At 38.2% G+C, this 23,961-nt stretch overlaps 3 protein-coding genes across 6 annotated transcripts; 1 reads left to right on the top strand and 2 right to left on the bottom strand.

Annotated features, from left to right (window-relative positions):
- Positions 1 to 396: 396 nt before the first annotated feature.
- On the bottom strand, positions 397 to 4,813 carry LOC306990871 (uncharacterized protein). 2 transcript variants are annotated; one of them, XM_079598191.1, is made up of 5 exons: positions 4,431 to 4,566; positions 2,698 to 3,600; positions 2,457 to 2,564; positions 2,270 to 2,341; positions 397 to 1,689 (listed from the first exon to the last, which is right to left on the bottom strand). In XM_079598191.1, the coding sequence occupies exons 2-5, from the start codon at positions 3,563 to 3,565 to the stop codon at positions 1,652 to 1,654; spliced, it is 1,086 nt and encodes a 361-aa protein (XP_079454317.1). In that variant the 5' UTR covers positions 3,566 to 3,600; positions 4,431 to 4,566; the 3' UTR covers positions 397 to 1,651. The 2 variants fall into 2 exon arrangements, with proteins under 2 accessions (XP_079454317.1, XP_079454316.1); XM_079598190.1 differs by having other exon boundaries at positions 397 to 2,341; positions 4,431 to 4,813.
- Positions 4,814 to 6,940: 2,127 nt separating this feature from the next.
- On the top strand, positions 6,941 to 18,140 carry qrich1 (glutamine-rich 1). Its single transcript, XM_079596583.1, has 12 exons — positions 6,941 to 7,179; positions 8,394 to 8,670; positions 8,760 to 8,840; positions 11,181 to 11,306; positions 11,386 to 12,081; positions 12,247 to 12,406; positions 15,166 to 15,320; positions 15,421 to 15,535; positions 15,616 to 15,724; positions 15,801 to 15,952; positions 16,508 to 16,598; positions 16,686 to 18,140. The coding sequence occupies exons 2-12, from the start codon at positions 8,422 to 8,424 to the stop codon at positions 16,873 to 16,875; spliced, it is 2,124 nt and encodes a 707-aa protein (XP_079452709.1). The 5' UTR covers positions 6,941 to 7,179; positions 8,394 to 8,421; the 3' UTR covers positions 16,876 to 18,140.
- Positions 18,066 to 23,810, bottom strand: rpusd4 (RNA pseudouridine synthase D4). Of its 3 annotated transcripts, XM_079596588.1 has the most exons (8): positions 23,410 to 23,810; positions 23,148 to 23,313; positions 22,685 to 22,889; positions 22,376 to 22,469; positions 19,962 to 20,112; positions 19,697 to 19,794; positions 18,754 to 18,826; positions 18,303 to 18,676 (listed from the first exon to the last, which is right to left on the bottom strand). In XM_079596588.1, exons 1-7 carry the CDS (start codon positions 23,572 to 23,574, stop codon positions 18,803 to 18,805), a joined length of 903 nt encoding a protein of 300 aa, XP_079452714.1. In that variant the 5' UTR covers positions 23,575 to 23,810; the 3' UTR covers positions 18,303 to 18,676; positions 18,754 to 18,802. The 3 variants fall into 3 exon arrangements, with proteins under 3 accessions (XP_079452712.1, XP_079452714.1, XP_079452713.1); XM_079596586.1 differs by lacking the exon at positions 18,754 to 18,826 and having other exon boundaries at positions 18,066 to 18,639; XM_079596587.1 differs by lacking the exon at positions 18,303 to 18,676 and having other exon boundaries at positions 18,683 to 18,826; positions 23,410 to 23,778.
- Positions 23,811 to 23,961: the final 151 nt, after the last annotated feature.

Raw genomic sequence — 23,961 nt, 5'->3', positions numbered from 1 at the left:
GCAGCAAGGCTACGATAGGGGGAGGTACTTGAGGGAAAAGGTTCAAACGGGCTGAGCTCACGTAGAGGTCAAAGCCCAGCTAAACAGACAGGACCCGTGCTTGTAGAGCAGGGATGTCCAAGTTGTAACATCTGGCAAAGGTGGACAGTGAAGACCAGCCAGCCACTGCACAGATGTCACCAATGGATACTCCTTTGACCATCCCCAGGAGGAGGCCATGCCTCTGGTGGAGTTGGCCCTCAAAAATGTGCCCTAGAAAAAACAATGTCAATTACATATTTTAAGATAGCAAGTTGCTTTCAGTTAAAACAGCTCAAACTTGCATTTTAGTCTGGGACTTGGCTTAAGCCTTTTCTGTGAAACCGGGGGCCTTAACACAATAAGTTACAATGAGGTACAATAATCCCTTTATTTATTATAATGCAGTTTATAAAAACAGGATTCAGAGGCAGCACTACATACATTAACCACATTTAAGTTGTGTATGAGATACATACACAGACAAACAGAGAGAGAGAGAGTTTCTAAAAATTACTAATTATTCATTTTTAATTATCCATTAAACTCCAGTCAATGAGAATATAAGAATCATTACTTAAATATAGATCATTGTGTGTCCATTGTCTATTAAAAAACATCATTTTGCATGTGGAAAGTGCTAAAGTGCTGAACTTCTTAATAGTTCAAAGACCAGTGACATCATCTCCACTCGCTATACTGGTGCAGTCATCTTCCACAATGACTCTTGGGATGACCGTATCTCTCTCCCACACTTTCCTAATGGTCTCTGGAGTCAAGGAAGCCAGGGGCTCAATCACAGACACTTCAGTATGTTGTACTGCAGTCCCAAGATGCTCTGGGGAGTTAGAACTCGAGCCAGTATCTAAAGCCCACCTGTAGGCTTTGCTAGCTGGGGTGGTCGGGGACACAACATTTTCGAAGCGTAGTCCACCTGACCCCTCATTTTGGGTCCAGGAGGGTGAAGAAGGGGAGAAAAGGTTACCTACACCAGGCAAGTGGGCTTGATTGAGGGCGCTGTCAATGCTATGATGGAGGTTGATGGGTGAAGGGGGATGAAGGTCAAACTCAATAAGTGAGAGAATGCACTCGTGTTCTTGCCATTCCACAAAACTAGTCCACAGAGAAGAGGCATGTTGATCGTAACTACTGTTATACAGGACACCTCCGCCAATAATTCCCACATTTTCATGCACTGGCATGATTGAGGTCGCTGGAGTTACATGGTTTCGGATCACCGACTGGCTGACAGACTGGCTGACATTTGCACGGGACTGCCTGTGAACTTTCCAGTTATTTGGTAACAGTTCAGCCCAATTCTTATCCGGGCTCCACCAATGCCCCATTTGTAACCTGTCCAACAGCCTGTTCCTGTGTTTCCCCTTCTCTCCTCTCTTAGCTGTCTGCTTACTTCCTTGTGGTCTCCAGAACACCCTAGATCCCAGTAGTAGAAGAGAGAAACTCCAGGCCAGCTCAAGCAGTCTTGCTGAGAGTTGCCCGAACCACCAGCCCCACCCGAATCTGCGCCAGTCACCAAGTAACCCATAAAGCCAGAGGAAACTATAGATTTGCAGAGCGCAGGAGAACATCCCAAGGAGGGCGCACAGCAGCAGTACGCGCCTGACACTGTTTTCTAAACTTTTCGGAGCACTCCACCTTGGTAGAGTGGACCTGTGGGAGATGCAGAGATGCTTTAGACACTGGAAAAAGATTCCTAAACAAAGCAGTAATCCCCAGCAAATAGTAAATGTCTGTAACATTAATGGCAGTGCTGGCAACAAGGTTTTGGATAGAAGGTCAGCCAACAGGAGGGAGATACAGTGCAGTGCTGCCAGTCCCCCAGTCACTGAAAGCCGTTGAGGAGATGTTTCTTCCCTCAGAGCAAAAAGTGCCAAGGTGGCTTGGGCCCAGAGCAGTAAGGGAATTGGTAAGTTATACAAAGCAGTGAGGGCAGGGCGAGGCAGAATGTTTCTGGTACCATACGGGTCAATTATGAGCTGTACAAATCGAAGCAGACCTGTTAGCAGAAGCAGGATGTTAGCAAGAGTGAATGTCTTGCAAAAGGGGTGGAGCTTATTAGTCTCACCGATCACTCCAAAAGTTGCAGCAACCACTACCAACAGAAACAGTGCAGCTGAGCCATACACATGGACCTCCCAAGCAAAGGTTAGTGTCCGTTTTAAATCCTCCCACTGTAGCCGGGTCACATTGCCCCCGGTGGAGACCACGCAAGGGCCTAGTATGCATGTACCTATGACACTAGATAGATCACTCTGTGTTAATGGTCCAAACAAACGTCCAAACCACTCTGGCTTTTCGTAATCTATAATGAAAATGGAGAACATTTGAGTTAGAACACTCAACAAGTTGTTTTACTCTAATAAAAGAGTGTAAACGTTGTCTACACTTTTAATGAAAATGGCAATATTTATGACTACCTTTGTTTGTTGAGTTTGTGGCTCTGTTTTTTGCCTGCAAAACAGATGTAGTTGTGGATGATGACCCCCCAGGTAAATCAGAGGTACTGCCCTCATGACTCTGCATACCTAAAATTCATACAAATAATAATTGTTTCTTTCCTTGATTTACTTACATTCTTGCTCTGTTTTTTTAATTCAGTACTGACATTGCAGTGTTTTAAAACAAAACAAAACTGAAGAAACAGAAGAAAATATTTACCAGTCTTTAATGGAGATGTGGCTGCAGGCAGATGGCTGGTGACATTACGTTCCTCTCCCACCATGAGATTCTCAAAGGACCCTTGGATGGAGCCAGACTGCGTCATAAGCGTGCCATTGTGTCCTGATGTTTCAGGCTTTGTGATGGAACTTAAAATCTGTCTGAATGCAATATACTTTGAATCTTGAGAAGTCTTCCAGGTTTCTTTATTGTTCACCTCTACATTTTTATTAAATGTCTCTAGATACTTATTGACTGGGGAGTTTTCAGTAGTGTTTTTCTCTGTAATTGGTTTGATGGTTGTCAACAAAGGTTGGTCTTTGTTCATTCTATCATTATTTATGTGGGTGTGTGTAGTCAACTGAACAACCACTGTGTACGTGGCTTCATCAGGGGCACTGCTATTGTTTGCTAAAAGGACATCTTCATCTTCACCATCTTCATCATCATCATCATCAATATACTGGGTTAGTTTTTGTGGAATTGGAGGGGAATGTGGAGCACCTAACTCTTCCACCTCAAAATCTTGTTTCTCGACTCTGTCTGGAACGAACATGTCCATCTCCAGTGGACCACTAGAGGGCATCATAACCTCAAGGCTCTGCTGAAGTCCACTTCCTTCCCCAGAGCCGTCATTTAAGCTAAAGTTTGGCCAAAGAGGTAAAAGCAAGTCTTTGGACAACCTATTGTCAACTCTTTCCTCATTCCAGCTTGAGTGATGTGTCGCGGGTAGAGTTTTTGGAAAGCCATCAATTGCCTGAATGCTCAGGTTGTTATGGTTTAAGGGTTGTGTTGAGTTAGAGCCAAGGGAAGTGACAGGTTTCTGGAGAAGAGGCAGTCCAAAAATCAAAGTGAGGAGCCAAGCCATTTCCAAAGGCCGTCGAGCAAACCCGGTGCCAGGAGCTGAATGGTGACAGAACAGGATATGAATTAAAAAGACTTTTAGAAGCTATGCTTATCAAAATGAAAGTGAATAACATTCCCCAAATAAAACCTGGATAAATGTACAGGATATTAAGTACATACGGGATGTGAAAATAGTGAAAAATAATGCAAAGGTTGAAAATTTGGTTCAAATTTAGGTCCCAACCAGGGACAGTCAGTTACTACAATCATATTTGGCTATCACTTTTTTTTTTTTTTTTACCAAACAGGTGCTTCTTAGCTTCTGCCTTTTGCCATTTGTCAATTTATATTCCATTTTACAATGTACGTAAATAACTTTGTTTTACAATAACTTTTGATTTGTTTATAACATAAAACATTTGCAAAAACAACTTTATAGCATTCTTGAGTGAATAGCATTTTCAAATGAACAGACCTGCCAACTAAGTTGATGAACCAAAAATTTGAAAAGGTTTACTTAAATTAAATAGGTTTAGGTGTGAAGGCTGTTACTGAAATTGACAAATGACCTTTAAAAATACAATGCCATCCTATATATATTTGAAATATTAAAATATAATAGACTTAGTGTGCGACCAACAGCAATATACAACATTATCTGTACAAGAATAGAAAAGGTAACATCATCAAAAACTAGATTCAACCATTCACATTTATTTATTCCTATTGTTTTGATACAGTAAGTATTTTTTTAAATGTTTGTGTAAATGTCCACCTTTCCAGCTTACTGTTGATGGACTACCTTGTAAGCATAATTGACTACAAATATTTGTTAGAATTAAAACAGAAACTGCAAATACGTCTCACAGAAGCTTTTGAACACTTACCTGAAGTTCCTGAGGTCAGCCGTAAAGTGAATATCACGGTTCTTTTCAGTATTTCTCAGATGTGACTCACTTTGAGGTATTACTGGTGCTGTCGTCATTGAATGTTGTCTTCTTAAAACTGCTGCATCTGTGTGCTGATGCTTATAGTGCAGCCTGCCTGACGTTTCACTGTAATCTTGCTGCCATCTGGTTGATGCCCTGCTGAACTTACACCTTTGAACAGGGTTCTGATCCCCAATCCTAATAACAAAATCTACAAACCTCAGGAGCTTTGAAATGTCAGTGTACAATAAACATAAAATATATTGTAGTCTTTAAAAAAATACAGGCACCTTACTCTTTCAATTTTGTGTCTCTGTTCCTTTCTGGCATCACAGATGTGTACAGGTAATCTCTTCAATATAAGGGATTTCAGTAAGACCATTAGTTCACTAAACCAGTCTGTGCCTACATGACAAAGCATACTGAAGGCAAACACAACAAGAAACATCCCATCACACAGCTGACATAATATTTAACATGCAATATTATTCTGTCACACCTAATTGTTTTTTTTTTATGACACAGTAATTAAAATCACTAGTGCCGGTTTCCCTTTGCCAGTTCGACCACACCCATCTTGGTTTTTGATGCTAACCTGCCATGTGAGGCTTAACGTGTTACTTACAACAGAGGTGGATTTAACCAGATCTTATTTGAATGTATGTCAAACACTCACACACAAAACTACACAGAGAAGAGGGATTTTACTTTCTTAAAATGTTTATAGTAAAAATAGTTTTTAATTAATGTAATTACTTTACATGATACTGTATTGCAAAAATAATATTGAATATATATAAAAATATTCAATATTATTAAATAAAAAAGCTTTAAAATACCCTACATATATATATATATATATATATATATATATATATATATATATATATATATATATATATATATATATTACGAAATATCTAATCAGTTCTATTATGTCAAAATTGCACAATATTCCAAGCAGTTTTTTCTCCCTTTTTATACAGTTGTGTATGCAGTCTAAAAAACGGTGTATGTATACAGTTTGTTTGGCATCTGTTTGTTAACATTAAATCTTGATTCAAACATTTATTGGATACTGTCATAAATAGTTGAATATGTATAGCTCTTTGCAAAAATGAGGATATAGAATTAGATATTTGATTTCACATACTGATTTTCTGATATTTATAAATGTGCTCTGCTAAGAAATAATATGTAAATTATTAAATGACTTCTGAAGAGTTATACATTTATCCAAATTATTGGACAGGGTCATTGTGGGGTTAAGAGAGAGACCGTGGGAATTAACTCTTTCTGAACTCATAACAGTCATATGACATACGACATTCAGCATATCTCACCCGGTCCACCTTAAGAGCTCAGTCAGGCAGGCTTTTGCAGGGCAACCAGGGGGAGGCCCTCACAGACACATGCTTAGCACTTTAAGGCGGACTGGAGCGAATAAAGCTTCGCTTAAAGGCACAAGCACGCTGAAATGACATAGCCTGTAGCCTACTGAATTACTTTTTTTACAACTTCATCTCGCTCTGTTACGTAGCCTACATTATGATACGCAACGTATTTATTATAGGCTACATAAAATATTTTTTTCAATTGATTTTGATGTCAGTCCTTTCTATATATTTCTTTAAAACCTTAACATTACCTTGATTAATAAATGCAAAGTATTTTACAATGCAATCATAAGCAGTTGTTCCAGAGAGTATGGAAGAAGAAAAAACAATGGGGGGAAAGCGTCTAATTGACAGCCTTTATAATGTGTTTAATCATATTAGTGTAGCATAAGTTATACCAAAATCATAGCAATGGCTGCGTAGTAGGTCTGTATTTTATGTCACAGTGAAGCCGTTTAACATAAAGTGCAATACAGAGCGAATGCGCGCACCCGTGCAGGTTGCTGACGAGCTGAACTAGTGTTGCCATGTCCGCTACATTATAAGCCGAACTGTTTTTTTAGGCCTATATATAATAGTAATTTCATATTATTACTATTCTTCATTATAATTATAATTATCAGTCGCTACTAAAAATATAATAATTAGTTTAGTTAATAAATAAGTTCTGTATACTCAACATATTAATACTAGGCCTACTCGTACTGCTAACAACAGCCACATTTTTTAATAGTCGTCATTGTTAGAAAAGGCGTATTAAAATGTATTTATTAATTACTTTAGAATTTCTATATAATATTTGTTTTACTAAATATTGTATTTTTAAGTTGTCTACAAATTATTGGTGTTATTTGTTTTATGCTTTTTGATTATAAAATTGTTCATTTTGTTTTTCTATATAGGCTGTGTTACAAATGGATTCGTGTCTCAGTTGATTATTGAGCAGAATACATGGGTTCCCGATCGATGTAGGCTACTCCCTAAATTTTCTTTTTAATAACACTAAAACTTGGATTTTTTTATTACTCATAAAGAAATAAGCATATAAATGAAATTGTCGCGATCTGGCATGATCTGGCAACACTGTGGTCCGCGTTCATGCCATTGTGAATGTGCGTGCGGCAACAGTGGAGCCGGAAGGGGGAGCTGCGATTCCGTCCCCGCCTTCACGCTACAGGACAGCCCGGGGTCTTGCGCTGTCACAGCAGGCCTACTTCCGTCAGCTCTATCGCAAACATCATTATTAAAAAAAATAACATTTACAGCCTTCCAAGCCGTCCAAGCAGCGCGTTTGTGTATTTTTCAATACGGTAGGACATATTTGCACTCGGCCGCAGTGGGGTTTTAGCCTTTTCATTTATGTGTGTAGCAGAATAAGCACACGTCACGACATAAATCGCACTTAAATAAAGGCAAATGTGTTTGAGTGCAAAAATAACGAGATACAGCAAAGCAAACGGTCTTTACATGTGCACGGTCAGATTTAGTTCAGCTTTAGTGGGGTTTTTGTTTTTTGAACGGCGTGTTTTGGCGGAAATTGCTTTGGCTTTTATTTAAGGTAGCATGGGATGATTAGCACGCGAGCTCACGCTAGCCATTCAACTGCGCGCACGTTACCGCATTTACCCTGGGAGTAACGGCTAATATCACATAGCAGCATATCATAAATATATTTTATGCCGTAATCCATGTCCTTGTACATTTTTTGTAGTTTTGAAGTTTCATTTGACAAAAGGTAGCGAGTTAGCATTGATGCTAGCATATTTTCTAGGCAAAAGCACTGAGTGGTCCAGTATGCGATTGACCATAAACAGAGCTAGTTTACAGTCACATACAATCTTAATTATTGCTCATGTCTCCTGATTCAAAAAGGTAATATTTAATTGTTCAGAATTTGATTTGTGATTTGAGAACAACCTCAATGCAACTAATTTATTTTTGCTCGAGGGGGTCCAAAGTCCAGCAAGGTTATAGGCTATTTCCATCTGAATGCTTCATCACTACTAAATCACATGAAACCCATTTTATATATACAACTTTATACAGTTCTTTTTAAACTGCACAAGGATGCATGCAGATTTCATGTTTATGGTTGGATCGGCTGCTGGTGCATTATCCTATTCAGAATTAAATTAGATCTACATCATGTGGAGACATTGTACTGAATACTTCACATGCCAATGTAGAACTAGCAGTGATAGAAAATATCTTATTACTGTTTTTCAGGTTCACTTACAATGCCTAATATTATTTACCTGTATTGATTTAATTTTTTTTTTTTTTTTTTAAAGCTTATCAATTTTTTCATGTTTGTGTATGTTTGGTTTTGAACTGTGACTATATGAGAGTTCATTAATAATCTATATAAACATAAATGCCAAAATTCATGATTATTTTGGACTGTATTATCCCAAAGAATAATCATGTTTTTAAAAGTGCTTTAACGATCATGAGCAATTTTCAAACGATCAAAACCAAATTTTGACTGGTAGTGAGTTATTTAAACCCCTTCCTTGTGTTCCAGGCTCCTGTGCAGGGTGGATTGACCTGTCATGAACGAGCCCATTGAAGGCGGTGCGATCTCGTTCGACGAGTATGTGCGGCAAAAGGCACGCACTATACCTCAGCACCGCATGAAAGAGTTTCTGGAGTCGCTGGCCTCCAAAGGCCCAGAGGTGCTGCAGGAGTTCAGTCAGCAGACCACCGGCACCACCACCACTATGGTGTACCAGCAGGGTGCCAACTGCATCTACACGGACAGCACAGAGGTGGCAGGGTCATTGTTGGAGCTGGCATGTCCGGTATGAATATAATCACTTTTCATTGTTGTTTTAGTTGTGATTTAAGAAGTTAAAACTAGTAGTCACATTTCTGTTTTATCTTTGCGCAGGTGCAGGTGACGTCTACACAGATCTCCCCGCAGCTGGCGGCAGCTGTGCATCAAGCATCTGAACAGCAGATCCAAGTACAGGTATGACTCTGTCATTCTGTTTTTCTGCATCTTATCTACAGGGCAATTATACAACGATTACCAGGCAAACTGTCATACAGGTTTAAAACAATGAGTAAATGCTGACTGGATTTGCACTTTTGGATGAATTATGAAGAAGTTTCCTGCAGGGCAATTTTCCCCTCTGAATGGAGTGTAATTATTATTATTTTTACAGTCTAGATCATGAGTTTAAGGCATGACTGACGGTGCTGTCAATCATGCTGATTATCCTTCCTTTGTTGATAGAATGTCTGCTTTGTGTTGTGTAATTTAGCAGTTTTTTTTCCTGATTTTTCTGTCCTGGGACTATAACATTTTGGTTGCCCTTATGGTTGCTTTGGAGCTGCTTGCCTTTTAAGGATAATGTTATAGTTTGTGGGCATCTCATGTGCAGTGTGAACTTCCCATTTTTTACAGAAAGATGTTCGTAATGTATTGTTTTAGAAGTAAAGAGATAATATTTAAAGGGGTCATGAATTAAGGAGTAAAATTTTCCTTGATTTCTTTGACATATAAAAGGTCATTGTACTATGAAAATATCCTGCAAGTTTCAGAACTCAAAACGTCCTGGTTAGTCCAGAAACCGCTTTTATTGAAACCAAGCTCCCAAAATGACTGTTTTTGGACAATGTATCGTCTCAGTCAGTATGACATCATGGTTTGATGAAAGACCGCCTCTGCACTGCAGTAGAAGATCAACAACCACTTGTACATCATCACCTCTTTAGCCCCGCCCACCAATTTGCGCTTGACATGTTGTAGAGAGACGCAAACAAAACCATAGAGATGCCTCAGAAGATTACAAGATGTTTTGAAGTGCCAAGTTGTGGAAAAATAGTTTTTGCATTGCCATCCTTGTGATCCTAAAATTAGGAAAGCGTGGAGGAACCTTATTTTTTAACAATGTCAATTATTGCGTCAGTAAGACACTGTTCGTTTGTTTGCTTCATTTTACTGCGGGGATACATTTTTAAGCAAGACACACACAGTTCGTTGCAGGCTTTTGTAAAAGATTGGAAAAAAAGACGCTGTGCCGACTACATTGGATCCGACAGTAATGTAACAGTGTTTTTACTGTGTGCCACTGTTGGCACACAGTAAATGATTTTATTAAGCAGAACTGTTAAGGCTGATTTATACTTCTGCGTCGGGTGTACGCCGTAGTGTACGTCGTAGGCTACGCACGTAGGCGACGCCGTCGTGAGCATTTATACTTCTGCGTTTATGTCTGCGTTGTTCTGCAGTTACATCGCCGAAACGCTAGTTGCCGGGGGCGGGTTTTAATGTTCCACTGTGTATAGATTCCTCGTGGCTGTTTTGATTTGGCTACTACAAGCAATGGCGACTGAAAGAGAGCGGATCATGTTGGAGCTCGAGCTTATCGAGTTGGAAAAACAGTAAATTTTAGTGAAATTTCTGAATTTACAGAACTTCTGAATTTAAAAATGAAAATTGAGAATATTACTTCTAAATTGTTTTTTGATGTAAAAATCTTGCTGGCGTTATAAGTGGACCTTAAAAAATGCACTTCCTTTTAAAATACTTTTTTTTTTTCTTTTTTAGAGAAATAATTACTTTTATTCATCAAGTATGCATTAAATTGATCAAAAGTGACAGAAAAGGAATTTCAGATGTTACAAAAATTATATTACAAATAAATATTTGCCTTTATTGTGCTTTTCTTTAGAATTCTATATTCCTCAACAACAAAAAAAGAATCCAGAAAAACTTCCAGAATTGCGGTTTCCACATAAAGATCTATAAAATTTTGATAAAAATGAACACTAAATCAGTTTTTTGTTCATTAAAAAAAATTAGGGCTGTCAAAAGATTAATCGTGATTAATCGCATCCAAAATAAAAGTTTGTGTTTGCATAATATATGTGTGTGTACTGTGTATAATTATTATGTATAAATACACACACATTCATGTATATATTTAAGAAATATTTTCATTTATATACTGTATATACATTTATATAATTTATATTATATATAAATATAACCAATTTTTCTTAAAAATATATATGATTGTGTGTGTTTTTATATATATAAATAATTATACACAGTACACACACATATATTATGTAAACACAAACTTTTATTTTGGATGCGATTAATCACGATTAATTTTTTGACAGCCCTAAAAAAAATATATTCTTTTATATATTTTCTTTTACAAAAAAGAAAAATACACACCAACGTGCAAATTATTCTGAAAAACAATGACATGCACTGCAAGCCACCTTACTCCAGGCCAGCGGGCCATCCTTGTTGTTGTTCCCTGTTGTAAATGCCTCTCCATCTCCCCATTGGCAGGTGCAGATCCAGGGTGAGCAGGGTCAGGTGCTTCAGGTGGCGTCTCCCACCCATCAGCAGCTACAAGGAATTACTACAACACAGCTGGTACAACAGGGAGAACTTACAGAGGAACAACACCAACAGGTAATACACACCAAAAGATGATCATCTTCTAGAGTTTATGTATTTTAGATTCATTTTGTAACGTGGATGTGTTTCTCAGATCCAGGCCCAGCTGGTGGCAGCAGTTGCTGGAGGCCAGCAGATTCAGATTCAGACTGTGGAGGCTCTGTCCCCCCCTCAGCAGCAGGGCTCCCCCAGGGAGGTAGAGAGACGACCTGGAACCTCACCTGCTGTCCTCCAGCCTGCGAAGAAGCGCAAGGTGGACGTTCCGACGGTTGTGTCCTACTCGCTTCCTCAAGGGCAGCAGCTGGCTACTGTACTGGCCATCCCACAGGGCCAACAGCAGGGCTACTTGTCACTTCGACCAGATCTGCTGACCGTTGATAGCACTCATCTCTACAGTGCCACTGGTACCATCACAGGCCCAGCCGGTGAGACCTGGACCATACCTGTGTACTCGAGCCCACAGCAGCAAGGCGTGGCCCACATTGCCATACCTCAGGAGGCCTACAGCACTGTGCAGGTACAGGCCTCGCATACTGATAAAGACAAAGACAAGATGATAATTGGTACATCTCATTCTGGCGGAGCTTCGGGATTGACCACTCAGGAGGAAGTTGTACATTCGCTGTTCCCAGCACAGTTTATGAATGGAAACATTCACATCCCTGTAGCAGTGCAGACTGTAGGGGGCGCTTACTCTGGGACGACGCAGGCCCTTCATATATGGGATCCGCAGCAACAGCATCAGCACATACAGGATGGGGAGGCTCAGGAACAACAGCTCCACCTACAGGTGAACACATTCTTGGAGGAATCCTGCATGCTTAAGTATTCATAGCTCCCAGGCCGTTTCAAGTAATTTAGCAGTTTTTGGTGATGTGCATTTAACCGTAGTGAAAAATGCATATAACTTCTTTTGCAAAGTAATGTGTCAATGATGATGTTCTGTGTTTATTAGGCGCAGACAGAGGCGGAGCCACAAGTGGAACCTCCTCCTGAGATGATCCTCCCCAACACGCTGAAGCCTGAGGAAGGACTGGAGGTGTGGAGGCTTTGGGTTCAGCGCAAAAATGCTGAGCTGGACAAGAATGAACAAAATAAGCTGGCACCTATTGGACGTGAGTTTATGTTTGTCTCGTGAGCGATTTCTGTCTTTTTATATACCACCGCTCAATCTAGGGTACTCTTCAACAGTGAGTGATGGAATCTAAAACAAAAATCCAGAAAATCACATTGTATGATTTTTAAGTAATTAATTTGCATTTTATTGCATGACATAAGTATTTGATACATCAGAAAAGCAGAACTTAATATTTGGTACAGAAACCTTTGTCTGCAATTACAGAGATCAAACGTTTCCTCTAGTTCTTGACCAGGTTTGCACACACTGCAGCAGGGATTTTGGCCCACTCCTCCATACAGACCTTTTCCAGATCCTTCAGGTTTCGGGGCTGTCGCTGGGCAATACCGACTTTCAGCTCCCTCCAAAGATTTTCTATTGGGTTCAGGTCTGGAGACTGTAGGACCTTGAGATGCTTCTTACGGAGCCACTCCTTAGTTGCCCTGGCTGTGTTTTTCGGGTCGTTGTCATGCTGGAAGACCCAGCCACGACCCATCATCAATGCTCTTACTGAGGGAAGGAGGTTGTTGGCCAAGATCTCACGATACATGGCCCCATCCATCCTCCCCTCAATACGGTGCAGTCGTCCTGTCCCCTTTGCAGAAAAGCATCCCCAAATAATGATGTTTCCACCTCCATGCTTCACGGTTGGGATGGTGTTCTTGGGGTTGTATTCATCCTTCTTCCTCCAAACACGGCGAGTGGAGTTTAGACCAAAAAGCTCTATTTTTGTCTCATCAGACCACATGACCTTCTCCCATTCCTCCTCTGGATCATCCAGATGGTCATTGGCAAACTTCAGACGGGCCTGGACATGCGCTGGCTTGAGCAGGGGGACCTTGTGTGCGCTGCAGGATTTTAATCCATGACGGCGTAGTGTGTTACTAATGGTTTTCTTTGAGACTGTGGTCCCAGCTCTCTTCAGGTCATTGACCAGGTCCTGCCGTGTAGTTCTGGGCTGATCCCTCACCTTCCTCATAATCACTGATGCCCCACGAGGTGAGAACTGGCATGGTGCCCCAGACCGAGGGAGATTGACCATCATCTTGAACTTCTTCCATTTTCTAATAATTGCGCCAACAGTTGTTGCCTTCTCACCAAGCTGCTCGCCTATTGTCCTGTAGCCCATCCCAGCCTTGTGCAGGTCTACAATTTTATCCCTGATGTCCTTACACAGCTCTCTGGTCTTGGCCAGTGTGGAGAGGTTGGAGTCTGTTTGATTGAGTGTGTGGACACGTGTCTTTTATACAGGTAACGAGTTCAAACAGGTGCAGTTAATACAGGTAATGAGTGGAGAACAGGAGGGCTTCTTAAAGAAAAACTAACAGGTCTGTGAGAGCCGTAATTCTTACTGGTTGGTAGGTGATCAAATACTTATGTCATGCTATAAATTGCAAATTATTTAAAAATCATACAATGTGATTTTCTGGATTTTTGTTTTAGGTTTCGTCTCTCACAGTTGAAGTGTACCTATGATAAAAATTACAGACCTCTACATGCTTTGTAAGTAGGAAAACCGGCAAAATTGGCAGTGTATCAAATACTTGTTCTCCCCACTGTATATGTGCCTGATTTCAACACGGGGAAATACATAAAGCAAATTTGCCATATAAATACATTATACATAGGTCTAAATCTGGGTGTTCGCCTTGTATATATTTATCGTCCAGCTCTAAAATGTGTATTGTTTTTGTCAGTGTTTATTTAAATATTAAATAAATACATTTTGAATATTTAATTATATTAAGTTGTCCATACAATATATAACAATCAAATATAAATGGTATGATTATACCCCTAAATTCAGGATATTGACTCTAAATGATAACTGCAAAAGTCCAGTCATTTCTGTGAATTGCAGCAATACGTTTGCTTTTCTTTTCTGTAGCTTTCGGCAGTCTGTAAAAATATACCTCAGATTTCTTGTCAAATCTATTTTTACAGTCAATCACACACAAAGCTCTTTCCTGTTTTAGATGTATTTCAGTCTTTTTGCCACTTAGTGGGCGTAACCGCAGTCACTCCGGCCGACGGTGACATAATGTGCATCTACCCTTTATTAGTAGTTATTTCTTATTGATGTGTTTTAGTTCTGCATGGTCACTAGAGTGTTTACGCATCCGTTTAAATTTTATAATAAAAACGTAATATCCTAAATATCTTGAAAAGTATAGAAAAAGTAAACTTGTAAAAACTGTTGTTTGCTGTTTTCATGTATAAACATGAATAGTGTAATTCAGTAATTAATCCAGCTAAGAACTATAACTAGAAAACATGAAGAGAAATTAATTACTTTTATTCTGCAAGGATGCAATAAATGGACCAAAGGCGACAGTAAAGACATTTATAATGTTACAAAATATTTCAAATAAATGCTGTTATTTTTCTTTTGTTCTTTCTAGTCATCAAAGTTTCCTGAAAAAAAATTTGACTGTTGAAAGTGACAAATTCAACATTGATAATAAAAATCAAACATTGTTTGAGTGCCAAATTAATAAATAACTTTTTTATTTTAAAATCTAAAATTGTAAAATTGTAATATTTCACAAGATAAGAAACTTTTCAACAACAACAAAAAATCATACTGACCCCAAACTTTTGAACAGTATTGCATATAAAATATTTTGTTGCAAAATGTTTTTGTTTTTTTCATATCTATTTAAGTCTTAAATTTCATTCCCTTAAACATGTCCATGGCCAAAACTGAACTATTTTTGTCAAGCCTCTAGTGATGTTTATTAATATCTGTCTCTGCAGGTCGACAGCCTCTGCGCTTCCAGGACGATCTTGTCTCAAGTTCAGTCGGCGAGTTGAACTTGGCTCTGTCTCTGATGACCCAAGAGTCTCGTGGGCTGGAGGGGGAGCTGTTTGAGCCTGATTCACTGTACTATGTATTTTTATGTATACAGAAAGTATGTCGTATTTCTCCTTATGTAATGCCTTTTTGATTCTACTGATTCTGTTGGATCTTTAGTTTTAATAAGCTGATTTCCTTTTCTCGTTTACGTTTAGTACATGTTTGAGAACGGTAGGGTTGACGACATCTTCTCTGATCAGTACTACAGCCGGTTTTGTCAGTGTTTACACAAAATTCTCGAGGAGTGGAGGCCCAGTGTTCACCCTCTTGGTAAGAAGTATGTGTGTGATTTGAAATCATCTGCTTTGGAGTCTTGTGGAGTGTATGTTAATTTTTGTTGTATTTGCCAGGCTATATTATCCCAAGTCATGTGACAGAGGAGATGCTATGGGAGTGTAAGCAGCTGGGAGCTCATTCTCCATCCACTCTCCTTACTACACTGATGTACTTCAACACCAAGTGTGTCTCCTTCCATTCTCAATTCTTTAAGCATGGTGGCAGTGGGTGTTTAGGGCTAAATGTTGTCTCTGCGCAGGTACTTCCACTTGACCACAGTTGAGCAGCATCTGAAAGTGGCCTTCTCCAAAGTGCTCAGACACACCAAGAAGAACCCCACCAACCCTAAAGACAAGAGCACCAGCATCCGCTACCTGAAAGGAGTCGGGCCCCATCATGTTGGACAGAAAGGTTAGCCATTATATTAGGCTGGATGTTGTCACGTTACAAGATAAATATACATTTTAAACGTACACATTTTTTTTTTGAAAATGATTGTTGAAACAAGTCTCCTTTGGTCAACAAGGCTGTATTTATTTGAATTTAGTAAAACACTAATATTGTGAAATATTACTATTTAAAATAATTGTTTTCTATTTTAATGTGTTAAATTGTTATTTATTACTCCAGTTTTCAGTGTCACGTTATCTTTGAGAAATCATTCTGATATGCTGCTCATGAAGCATTTATTATTAGCAATGTTGAAAACAGTTGTGCTGCTTAATATGTTTGTGGAAATTAGGGCTGTGCCGACAGACGATAGTATCGTGTATATAGGATAGTCAGAGGTATCGCTGATGCCTTTGACGAGATAATAATGCCTATAATAGAAAATATTGGTTAGAAATACTTTTGTTTGTATGATGGGTCATTTTACTGTAAACAACTGGATAGGAAGTCATTAAGTCATAAATTCATTGGTCAAAAGCTGTGGAAAGTTATAAATCTCATCTTTTTTTGTTCTAGTGACAGATGACATGTACGCAGAACAGGCGGAGGACCCAGAAAACCCGCTGCGTTGTCCTATTAAGCTCTATGACTTTTACCTCTTCAAATGGTGAGCCATTGATTTGATCAAATACGTATAATATAATATAACTTTCCTTTTCTGCCTCTCCCTCATTTTTCTGTTGTCTGTCATCAGCCCTCAGACGGCCAAGGGTCGTAATGACACGTATTACCTGACACCAGAGCCGGTTGTGGCACCAAACAGCCCTATTTGGTACTCCACTCAGCCAATCACGAGCGAGCAACTGGAGCACATGCTAACACGCATCATGATGGTGCGGGAAATCCAGGAGATAATCTCCATTGCGCAGGCCAATGTACACTGAGAGAAGATGAGGGCAAACGAAAGAAATCAAGATGGAATGAGAGAAAGCTGCTTTCTCCAGCTCTCCATCCTGCCATCATCCTCTCCTTTCTCAAAGAGACTGAATCAAGCTGCCTCTGCAGCCTCTCCTTATATTCATTCATGATTAAAAGGAAAGGGAGAGGTTCAAGAGGGGTTTCAATGAACTGGACATACGTACAGGCCTTTTTTTCTTTTTTTTTTAGATACAGGAACCCATTTCTGTTTGTTCGCCTAATGACCATTGAAACGTATTTGCCCAGAATCCCTTGATGTGTGCATTTTCTCTTTCTGCCATGTATGTTACGCTCCATACCTCTTCCCACTGTCCTCTCTGTTTATTTTCTGAACTGTAAGGATCTGGTGGTTTTTTTAAGACCACAGGCTAGGCTGAAGTCATTTTTGGCAGTGGACTGGAATATACCATGTGATTGTCAGGTGAATTTACATTTAAAAACATGGCCTCATCAATCTGTAACACCTAACACAACCCCCGCTCACCCTCAGGAGCTTGCAGTAGCAGAGTTCACGTACCTGAGGAGTGTATTATACATGAAGACTTTTTGGTTCTGTTTTTATTTTTTTTATATATATACATGCATCTATGGTAACCTGATATGTATTGATATTATAGTGGTGCTGGAGAATTGAAGCCTGTCTTTTCAAACATGCTTTTTTGTACAGTGAATTACCTGTATGTGTCATCTTTGACCCATTCGGTCACACAAACACACATTCATGATACAGAAGCAGAACACATTTCTACACTAGTTCACAAAACTATATTTTTTAAACAGTGGTTCTCAACTAGCTTCAGTTAACTTCCAAATTAATAATTTATAATCGAGCCAAAAAGGAATTAAAATAAACGAAAACATCTAAAACTAAAAAGATTTATTTTTTTAATTCACCCCTTCAACATTTTGTTTTTCTTTGAAGTCTTAAACCTTGGATATAGGAGGAAGCCACTTTTTTCTAGATCTGGAAAATGTAATTACATTTTATAATTTTGATACATTTTATGAATATACATTTGATATTTAGGCCACGCTCTAGAACATTGTGTAGAAATTGAGCACTTTTCTTTTAAATTCTTATCCTTAATCTAAACTGGAAAAGTCCTGTGGCCTTGGAATGGGAGTCAAAGTTGAGAACTAATGTTTTAAATGCTATATATGCTAAGTAGTCAAAATTTCCATCAATTACATTTAACAGTATTTTTGTCAGCATGAGATCACAGTGAAAGTGATATAAATGTAATTAAGATTACAATATTGACTAATACGGAGTAATTAATTTAATATTGGCAGATGGTACATATACTGTAGGTAGACCTCTAGTTTGTGCAGTCATTATTTACTCAAGTCTTATAGGTTGGGGAAAAAAAAATATTTCTCTATAAAACATTTTCAATTATCTTTTATTACACAGTCTGAAACCAAAACTTCAGAACGTACAACAACAAAATATCCGGTTTGTACATAACCTTTTCTACAAAGTCAAATCCAATGCAACTTTTCAAAAGTAGTTAATAGCTGTGGGATTCACTTCATTGTTTTCCTGGTAGTGGGATCTGTAGTCTCTTCAAGGCATTGGTGAAGTACTTAGGAAGGGGACAGGAAACAGTAATTTCGCCGTGACCTTTGACCTGTGGCAGAACGATCCTTCGGGAGTGCAGGTGAAGAGGGAGATATCGTGTTTTACTCTGGACCAGGTCCAGCCGTCGCAGTATGCCCTCTGGCAGCTTCTGTAATCCGAAATATGAGACCCCACGTGTGGTCAGTCTTCAAATGTAACAATGAGTCATGTCTCAAGAAAACTACACCACCTCTTGATTATTCATCATTAACACAACACTTACTATGTTCATAATACTCTTGTAAAAGCTGGCCCACGATTTGACTAGTGGCTCACTGTGGTTGTGTGCCAACAAGCTAGGATTAAGCAATTATTTATTAAAATATGTGGTTTAAATGCTTTTTAATCTGGAAATACAATACAAAAGTTTGGGGTCAGTAAGATTTTTTTTTGTTAGGGATAGTTAAAAATGTAGCATAGTATGAAGAGTAGCCTATAAGCTATTGCTTAGTTTGTCATTATGCGTGCTTTCTTAAAAAGGGCTGAGATGAAAAACAGGACGAATTCCTTCCAAGAAGTCAATGGGAATCCGAAACTGTTTGGTTATTAACATTCTTCAAAATATCTTTTGTGTTCAACTGAAGAAAGAAACTTGTACAGGTTGTGAACAATTTGAGGGTGAGTAAATGATGACAAAACGTTTATTTTTGGGTGAACTATCCCTTTAAATTAGCAATTAATAAATAATGTTACAAAAGATTTCTATATCAAAGAAATGCTGTTCTTTTGTAATTTTTATTCATCAATGGATCCTGAAAAAAATGTATCGCGGTTTCCACAAAAATATTAGGCAGCACAACTGTTGTCAATATTGAAAATAATAAGAAATGTTTCTTGAGCAACAAATCAGCATGATTTTCTGAAAGATCATGTGACATTGAAGACTGGAGTAATGGGTGAGGAAAATTCAGATTTGCAATGACAGGAAGAAATTGCATTTTAAAATCTATATTTTTTAAAAAACCTGTTATTTAAAATGCAATAATATTCCACAATACTACAGTTTTTAGATAAAAAAAAAAATGCAGCCTTGGTGAGCATAAGAGACTTCTTTCAAAAACATTAAGAAATCTTACCGACCACAAACTTTTGATAGTGCAGATTTGATTATCATTCAAAGAACCAGTGCAACAACACGTGCTCTAACATTGTTATATTGATCATACCTGGGGTGCTAGTTTGTTCCAGTGAGCATATTTATGGTCTCCGAGAATGGGGCAGGTCAAAGCGAGAGCCATGTGCACTCGAAGTTGGTTTTTTACCCCTAAAACAAACATTATAAGAGGCTTTAGTCATCATGCTTACATTTATTCATTTAAATACATAAACAGGCAAACCTTACTACATTTATAATAATTCAGGAGTATAAGGCACAATTAGGAAAAACGTTCCGAGTCGGGTATGCTTTCACACGTCATGGTCAGTCAATACCTGTGATAGGCCGCAGTTCCACCAAGCTGCAGCCACTGGTGCTGTCCAGAACCCGATACTGTGTGACTGCATTTTCTGCCTGCCGATGAGCTCTCACCCTGGCCACTCCATCTCCCTCCTCATTCACTTTGAACAATGGGCTCAGACCCATCTGAGCAGAATAAACATACTTCACATTAATTAAGATCCCATTCAACTATTTTCTAAACGCAGTATCGTATGATTTAATTGTGAAGAATTTACCGGTATGCATGTTTCTTTTTTTTAACCATATCATGTTAAATCAAAATGTCAGACTTTTCTCTGGTGTTGTATGTTGGACTTCTCTAATCATTTAGTCCACTTAAACCCTGTCCCTTTCTTACAATAGAGTGCAACAGTCAGCACTCATTTTCATTTTCAACATTCAACATTCATTTTCTCCATAAAGAAATTGATTTTTAACGATAACTTAATTCACACCACATAGACAAACACCAACAAACAAGTTGGCCTTTGGTTTTCAGAAATATTTTTAAAAAAAATAACTGTCATGTTCTCACTGCCCCCAACAGACGCTGACAAACGCTGATTGAACATGTTCAGTCGGTGAAAACAAACCCCAACCAACGCCAACAGAGGTAACGCACTGATCAAACAAAACGTGTTTGTTGCCGTTTGTCTGTGCAGTGTGTATTGGCCTTTAAACATTTAAAGGATTAGGTAACTTTCAAAAAAATGTTTGCTGATAATTTACTCACCCCGATGTCATCCAAGATATAAATGCCTTTCTTTCTTCAGTCGAAAAGAAATTTAGGTTTTTGAGGAAAATATTCCAGGCTTTTTCTACACAGAATGGACTTCAATGGCAACCATCTATCCCAATGTTCAAAAGAAGGTTCAAATGTCCGTCTCAATGTAGCTTCAAAGTCTCTAAACGATCCCAGTCGAGAAATAAGGGTCTAATCTAGCAATATGATCGGCCATTTTCTAAAAAAAAAAAAAAAAATTATATACTTTTTAACCACAATAGTTCGTCTTGTGCTGGTCAGCGATGCGCCACATATTATGTCATCACTTTGGAAAGGTCACGAAAAAAATAAAAAATAAAATAAATTAAAACAAAGATGTTGGACGATTTTGAAGTTGAAGGAGAAAATGAGTTTCGCCCTTCCCTACTTTTTTGAACCGGAGTACACAGACAAATAACTTAGATAGATGACGTGAACGTGACCTTTCCAACGTGATGACGTACCGGTAATGCGTGGCGCGTCGCAGACCAGCACAAGACGAACAATTGTGGTTAAAAAGTATATTCATTTTTTTTAGAAAATGGCCGATCATATTGCTAGATTAGACCCTTATTTCTCGACTGGGATCGTGTAGAGACTTTAAAGCTACATTCAGACGGACATTTGAACCTTCTTTTGAACATTGGGATAAGATGGTTGCCATTGAAGTCCATTCTGTGTAGAAAAAGCCTGGAATATTTTCCTCAAAAACCTAAATTTCTTTTCGACTGAAGAAAGAAAGACATGGATATCTTGGATGACATCGGGGTGAGTAAATTTTCAGCACATTTAAAAAAAAAGTGAACTAATCCTTTAAAGACAGACCTACTGTGAGTTCAGAAGTTGTTGATCGATGGTATATGCTTTTGTCGTAGCAATCTGTATGCATTTTCAACTTATATATATATATATAAAAAAAAAGGTTTAACAATTTGTGGAGAAAAACTGCATTACCCATGATGCTGTACAGAAAATTAAACCCGCCAAAAGAGCTCTTTAGCTCCACCCACTCTCGTGAAGCACTACTAATGATGTAAGAGTCAATCTGCCTTCAAAATACTTTTTTTGAATATATTTTGCAATGAATTTAAAACATTATTTCTATAGATATAAATCAATAGTTTTTTTATTTCGCCATTGTTTTCAATTTGATTATGCTATTCGCAATGCTTCATCGGATTGAAGGTCTTTACCTACTGAAGTCTTGTACCTTTGTCTTTTTGTCTGGTTTTCAAATAATTTTTTGCTTCATTTAAAACTTTGTAATTTTGTGATTCACCTCGTAACTGGTTGGCTTGGTTCATAGCTTATAACACTTTAACAAAGACTTAAAAAAAAAAAAAAATGCCTATGGAAAAAATACTTCCGGAACCAGCACCGCTAAAGCACTCTATTGGCTGCAAGCTCACATTCAGATCTGCCTCCATCCAATCATCATCCAATGGATGGAACCAAGCCCCACCCTACATTTTATTACTTTTTCAATACTCCGTTTCACTCAGATGCTTTATTTTGTCACAATACTTTTTTTTTTTAAATCTTATATTACTTCTCGACTGTAATTAATCAAATGTGTCTTTTTAAGCAGTCTTTAAAAATAGGTTAGAATAGGAAATAGTTTTTATGAATTCAATGTTATATTACCTTAAAATGCGGCTGAGGTCCCATGACCTCTTTCTCTATAATGGGAATGTCAATCACTCCCTCGGATGGAACCGGCACACCTACAGTGACCGCCCTGAACAAAATAATATGTTTAAGTATGTGTAGGTTTAGGTTATGCTGAATCATAAGAAAAAAATAAGGAAAAATGTTGCACTAGACACGCACTTGAAGTTTATGAGATGCCACACTGCCGTACTATCAACTTAGCCTTTCAGAAAACAATTATTCTAAATTGCATTTAATTGAGACATGCAACAACAACAAAAAAGGTTTTGAAGTTTAACTTACAAGAATGTCTTATCCACTTTGTGTGATTTGATGAGTGTTTGTACATGTTCTGCTGCTTCCTCTGTTTTAGCCAGGATCAAAACTCCAGTATGTTCCTTTTCCAGACTGTGGCAAAAATGCAACTGTGATCCTGCCTGCATGCCATCAGTTATCTTGGCCAGCAAAGGCAGACACTCTGAAATGCTGTTTCTGATGCCATTTACATCTATAAGAATGGAGCAGGCAAATTAAGGATTATATTTGTATATATCTTCAACACTGCATTGGCTGATATTAAACACCTTTTTTACGTATTTTTATATAGAAACAAATAGTGCATAATTTAAAACTGAATATTATCTAATGCCATGAAATCCCATCGATATACAAAATATTACAGAATAATTATAAAAAAAAGTTTTCAATAAATAATAATGAAACAAAATATAGTACATTTATTAAAAAAATTATGTCAAATACTCACTATGCAAAGGCACACCATATGGTTTATTTATGGCGATTATGTTTTGGTCTTCATAAAGCATGCTCCTGTAAAGAGCTTTTGTGAGCACACTAGGGTGAATATACTGCAGTTGCTGAGAGAACTGTTTGAGTTCATTCACTCTGTTCTGTAGAGGTGACACCGGAACCTTTTGAGTGGAACGAAAAAAGACGGAACCTAAATGGTTGCACATAAACTCACTTTAGTCTAAACATACAATACATGCATAAACAACGAAGCCAACCTCATTTTTGTCATCTGTCCGTTTTTCTTGTTCACTCCGGAGTCTGTTCGCGATATCTGCTGCTTTCAGTCCCGTTTTCCGGTTAGAAACGAGGGTCTCGGTCTTTGAAGCTGTGGCGTACGCTCTCATGAGCATCGTATATGTCACCTCACGTGCGTGTCGCATTTTCACAGATCAGCAGTTCAAAAGTAATTCTCTTTCTAAAAACCTGCGCCCCTAAATCTTACACAATTCATTGCTGTATATATCCGATTAAAAATGCGAGTATGACCGCTAAAGCCGCTTAATTAAGTGGACACTAAACACATAAGAACTGATGAGAAAGAAGAAGCAATACACAACAGTTCAAAATAAAAGTCACTGTGCAGTGATGTTTCAAATGTTTTAATTCACTAAAATCTGCTCAGTAATTCGTTACGGAATATAATTATACAGGTTGACCCATTAAAAATAAGGGCATCAAAAGAGTAATTTGTTCTGGGTAATATTTTGATTCATTAAAAAAAGAATAGGTCGGTGCTATTTGCTATTTTCAATTCATGAATCTTGCCT

This window comes from Phoxinus phoxinus, assembly GCF_949152265.1.
Source record: "Phoxinus phoxinus genome assembly, chromosome: 22".
In the NCBI taxonomy this organism is placed as follows: domain Eukaryota; kingdom Metazoa; phylum Chordata; class Actinopteri; order Cypriniformes; family Leuciscidae; genus Phoxinus; species Phoxinus phoxinus.
This window is presented reverse-complemented; position numbering and strand designations above follow the sequence as displayed.

Bases quoted from the DNA above. Each gene is read 5' to 3' on its own strand.
- LOC306990871 (XM_079598190.1), bottom strand. From the start codon at position 3,565: ATGGCTTGGCTCCTCACTTTGATTTTTGGACTGCCTCTTCTCCAGAAA. The intron at 2,565-2,697 runs GTAAATATTTTC...TATGAATTTTAG, and splicing joins CACATCTCCATTAAAGACTG to GTATGCAGAGTCATGAGGGC. The intron at 2,342-2,456 runs GTAGTCATAAAT...TTTTCATTATAG, and splicing joins CACAAACTCAACAAACAAAG to ATTACGAAAAGCCAGAGTGG.
- qrich1 (XM_079596583.1), top strand. From the start codon at position 8,422: ATGAACGAGCCCATTGAAGGCGGTGCGATCTCGTTCGACGAGTATGTG. The intron at 12,407-15,165 runs GTGAGTTTATGT...CTGTCTCTGCAG, and splicing joins TAAGCTGGCACCTATTGGAC to GTCGACAGCCTCTGCGCTTC. The intron at 15,725-15,800 runs GTGTGTCTCCTT...GTCTCTGCGCAG, and splicing joins CTGATGTACTTCAACACCAA to GTACTTCCACTTGACCACAG.
- rpusd4 (XM_079596586.1), bottom strand. From the start codon at position 23,574: ATGCGACACGCACGTGAGGTGACATATACGATGCTCATGAGAGCGTAC. The intron at 23,314-23,409 runs GTTGGCTTCGTT...TCCACTCAAAAG, and splicing joins GGACAGATGACAAAAATGAG to GTTCCGGTGTCACCTCTACA. The intron at 22,470-22,684 runs GTAAGTTAAACT...TATTTTGTTCAG, and splicing joins AAAGTGGATAAGACATTCTT to GGCGGTCACTGTAGGTGTGC.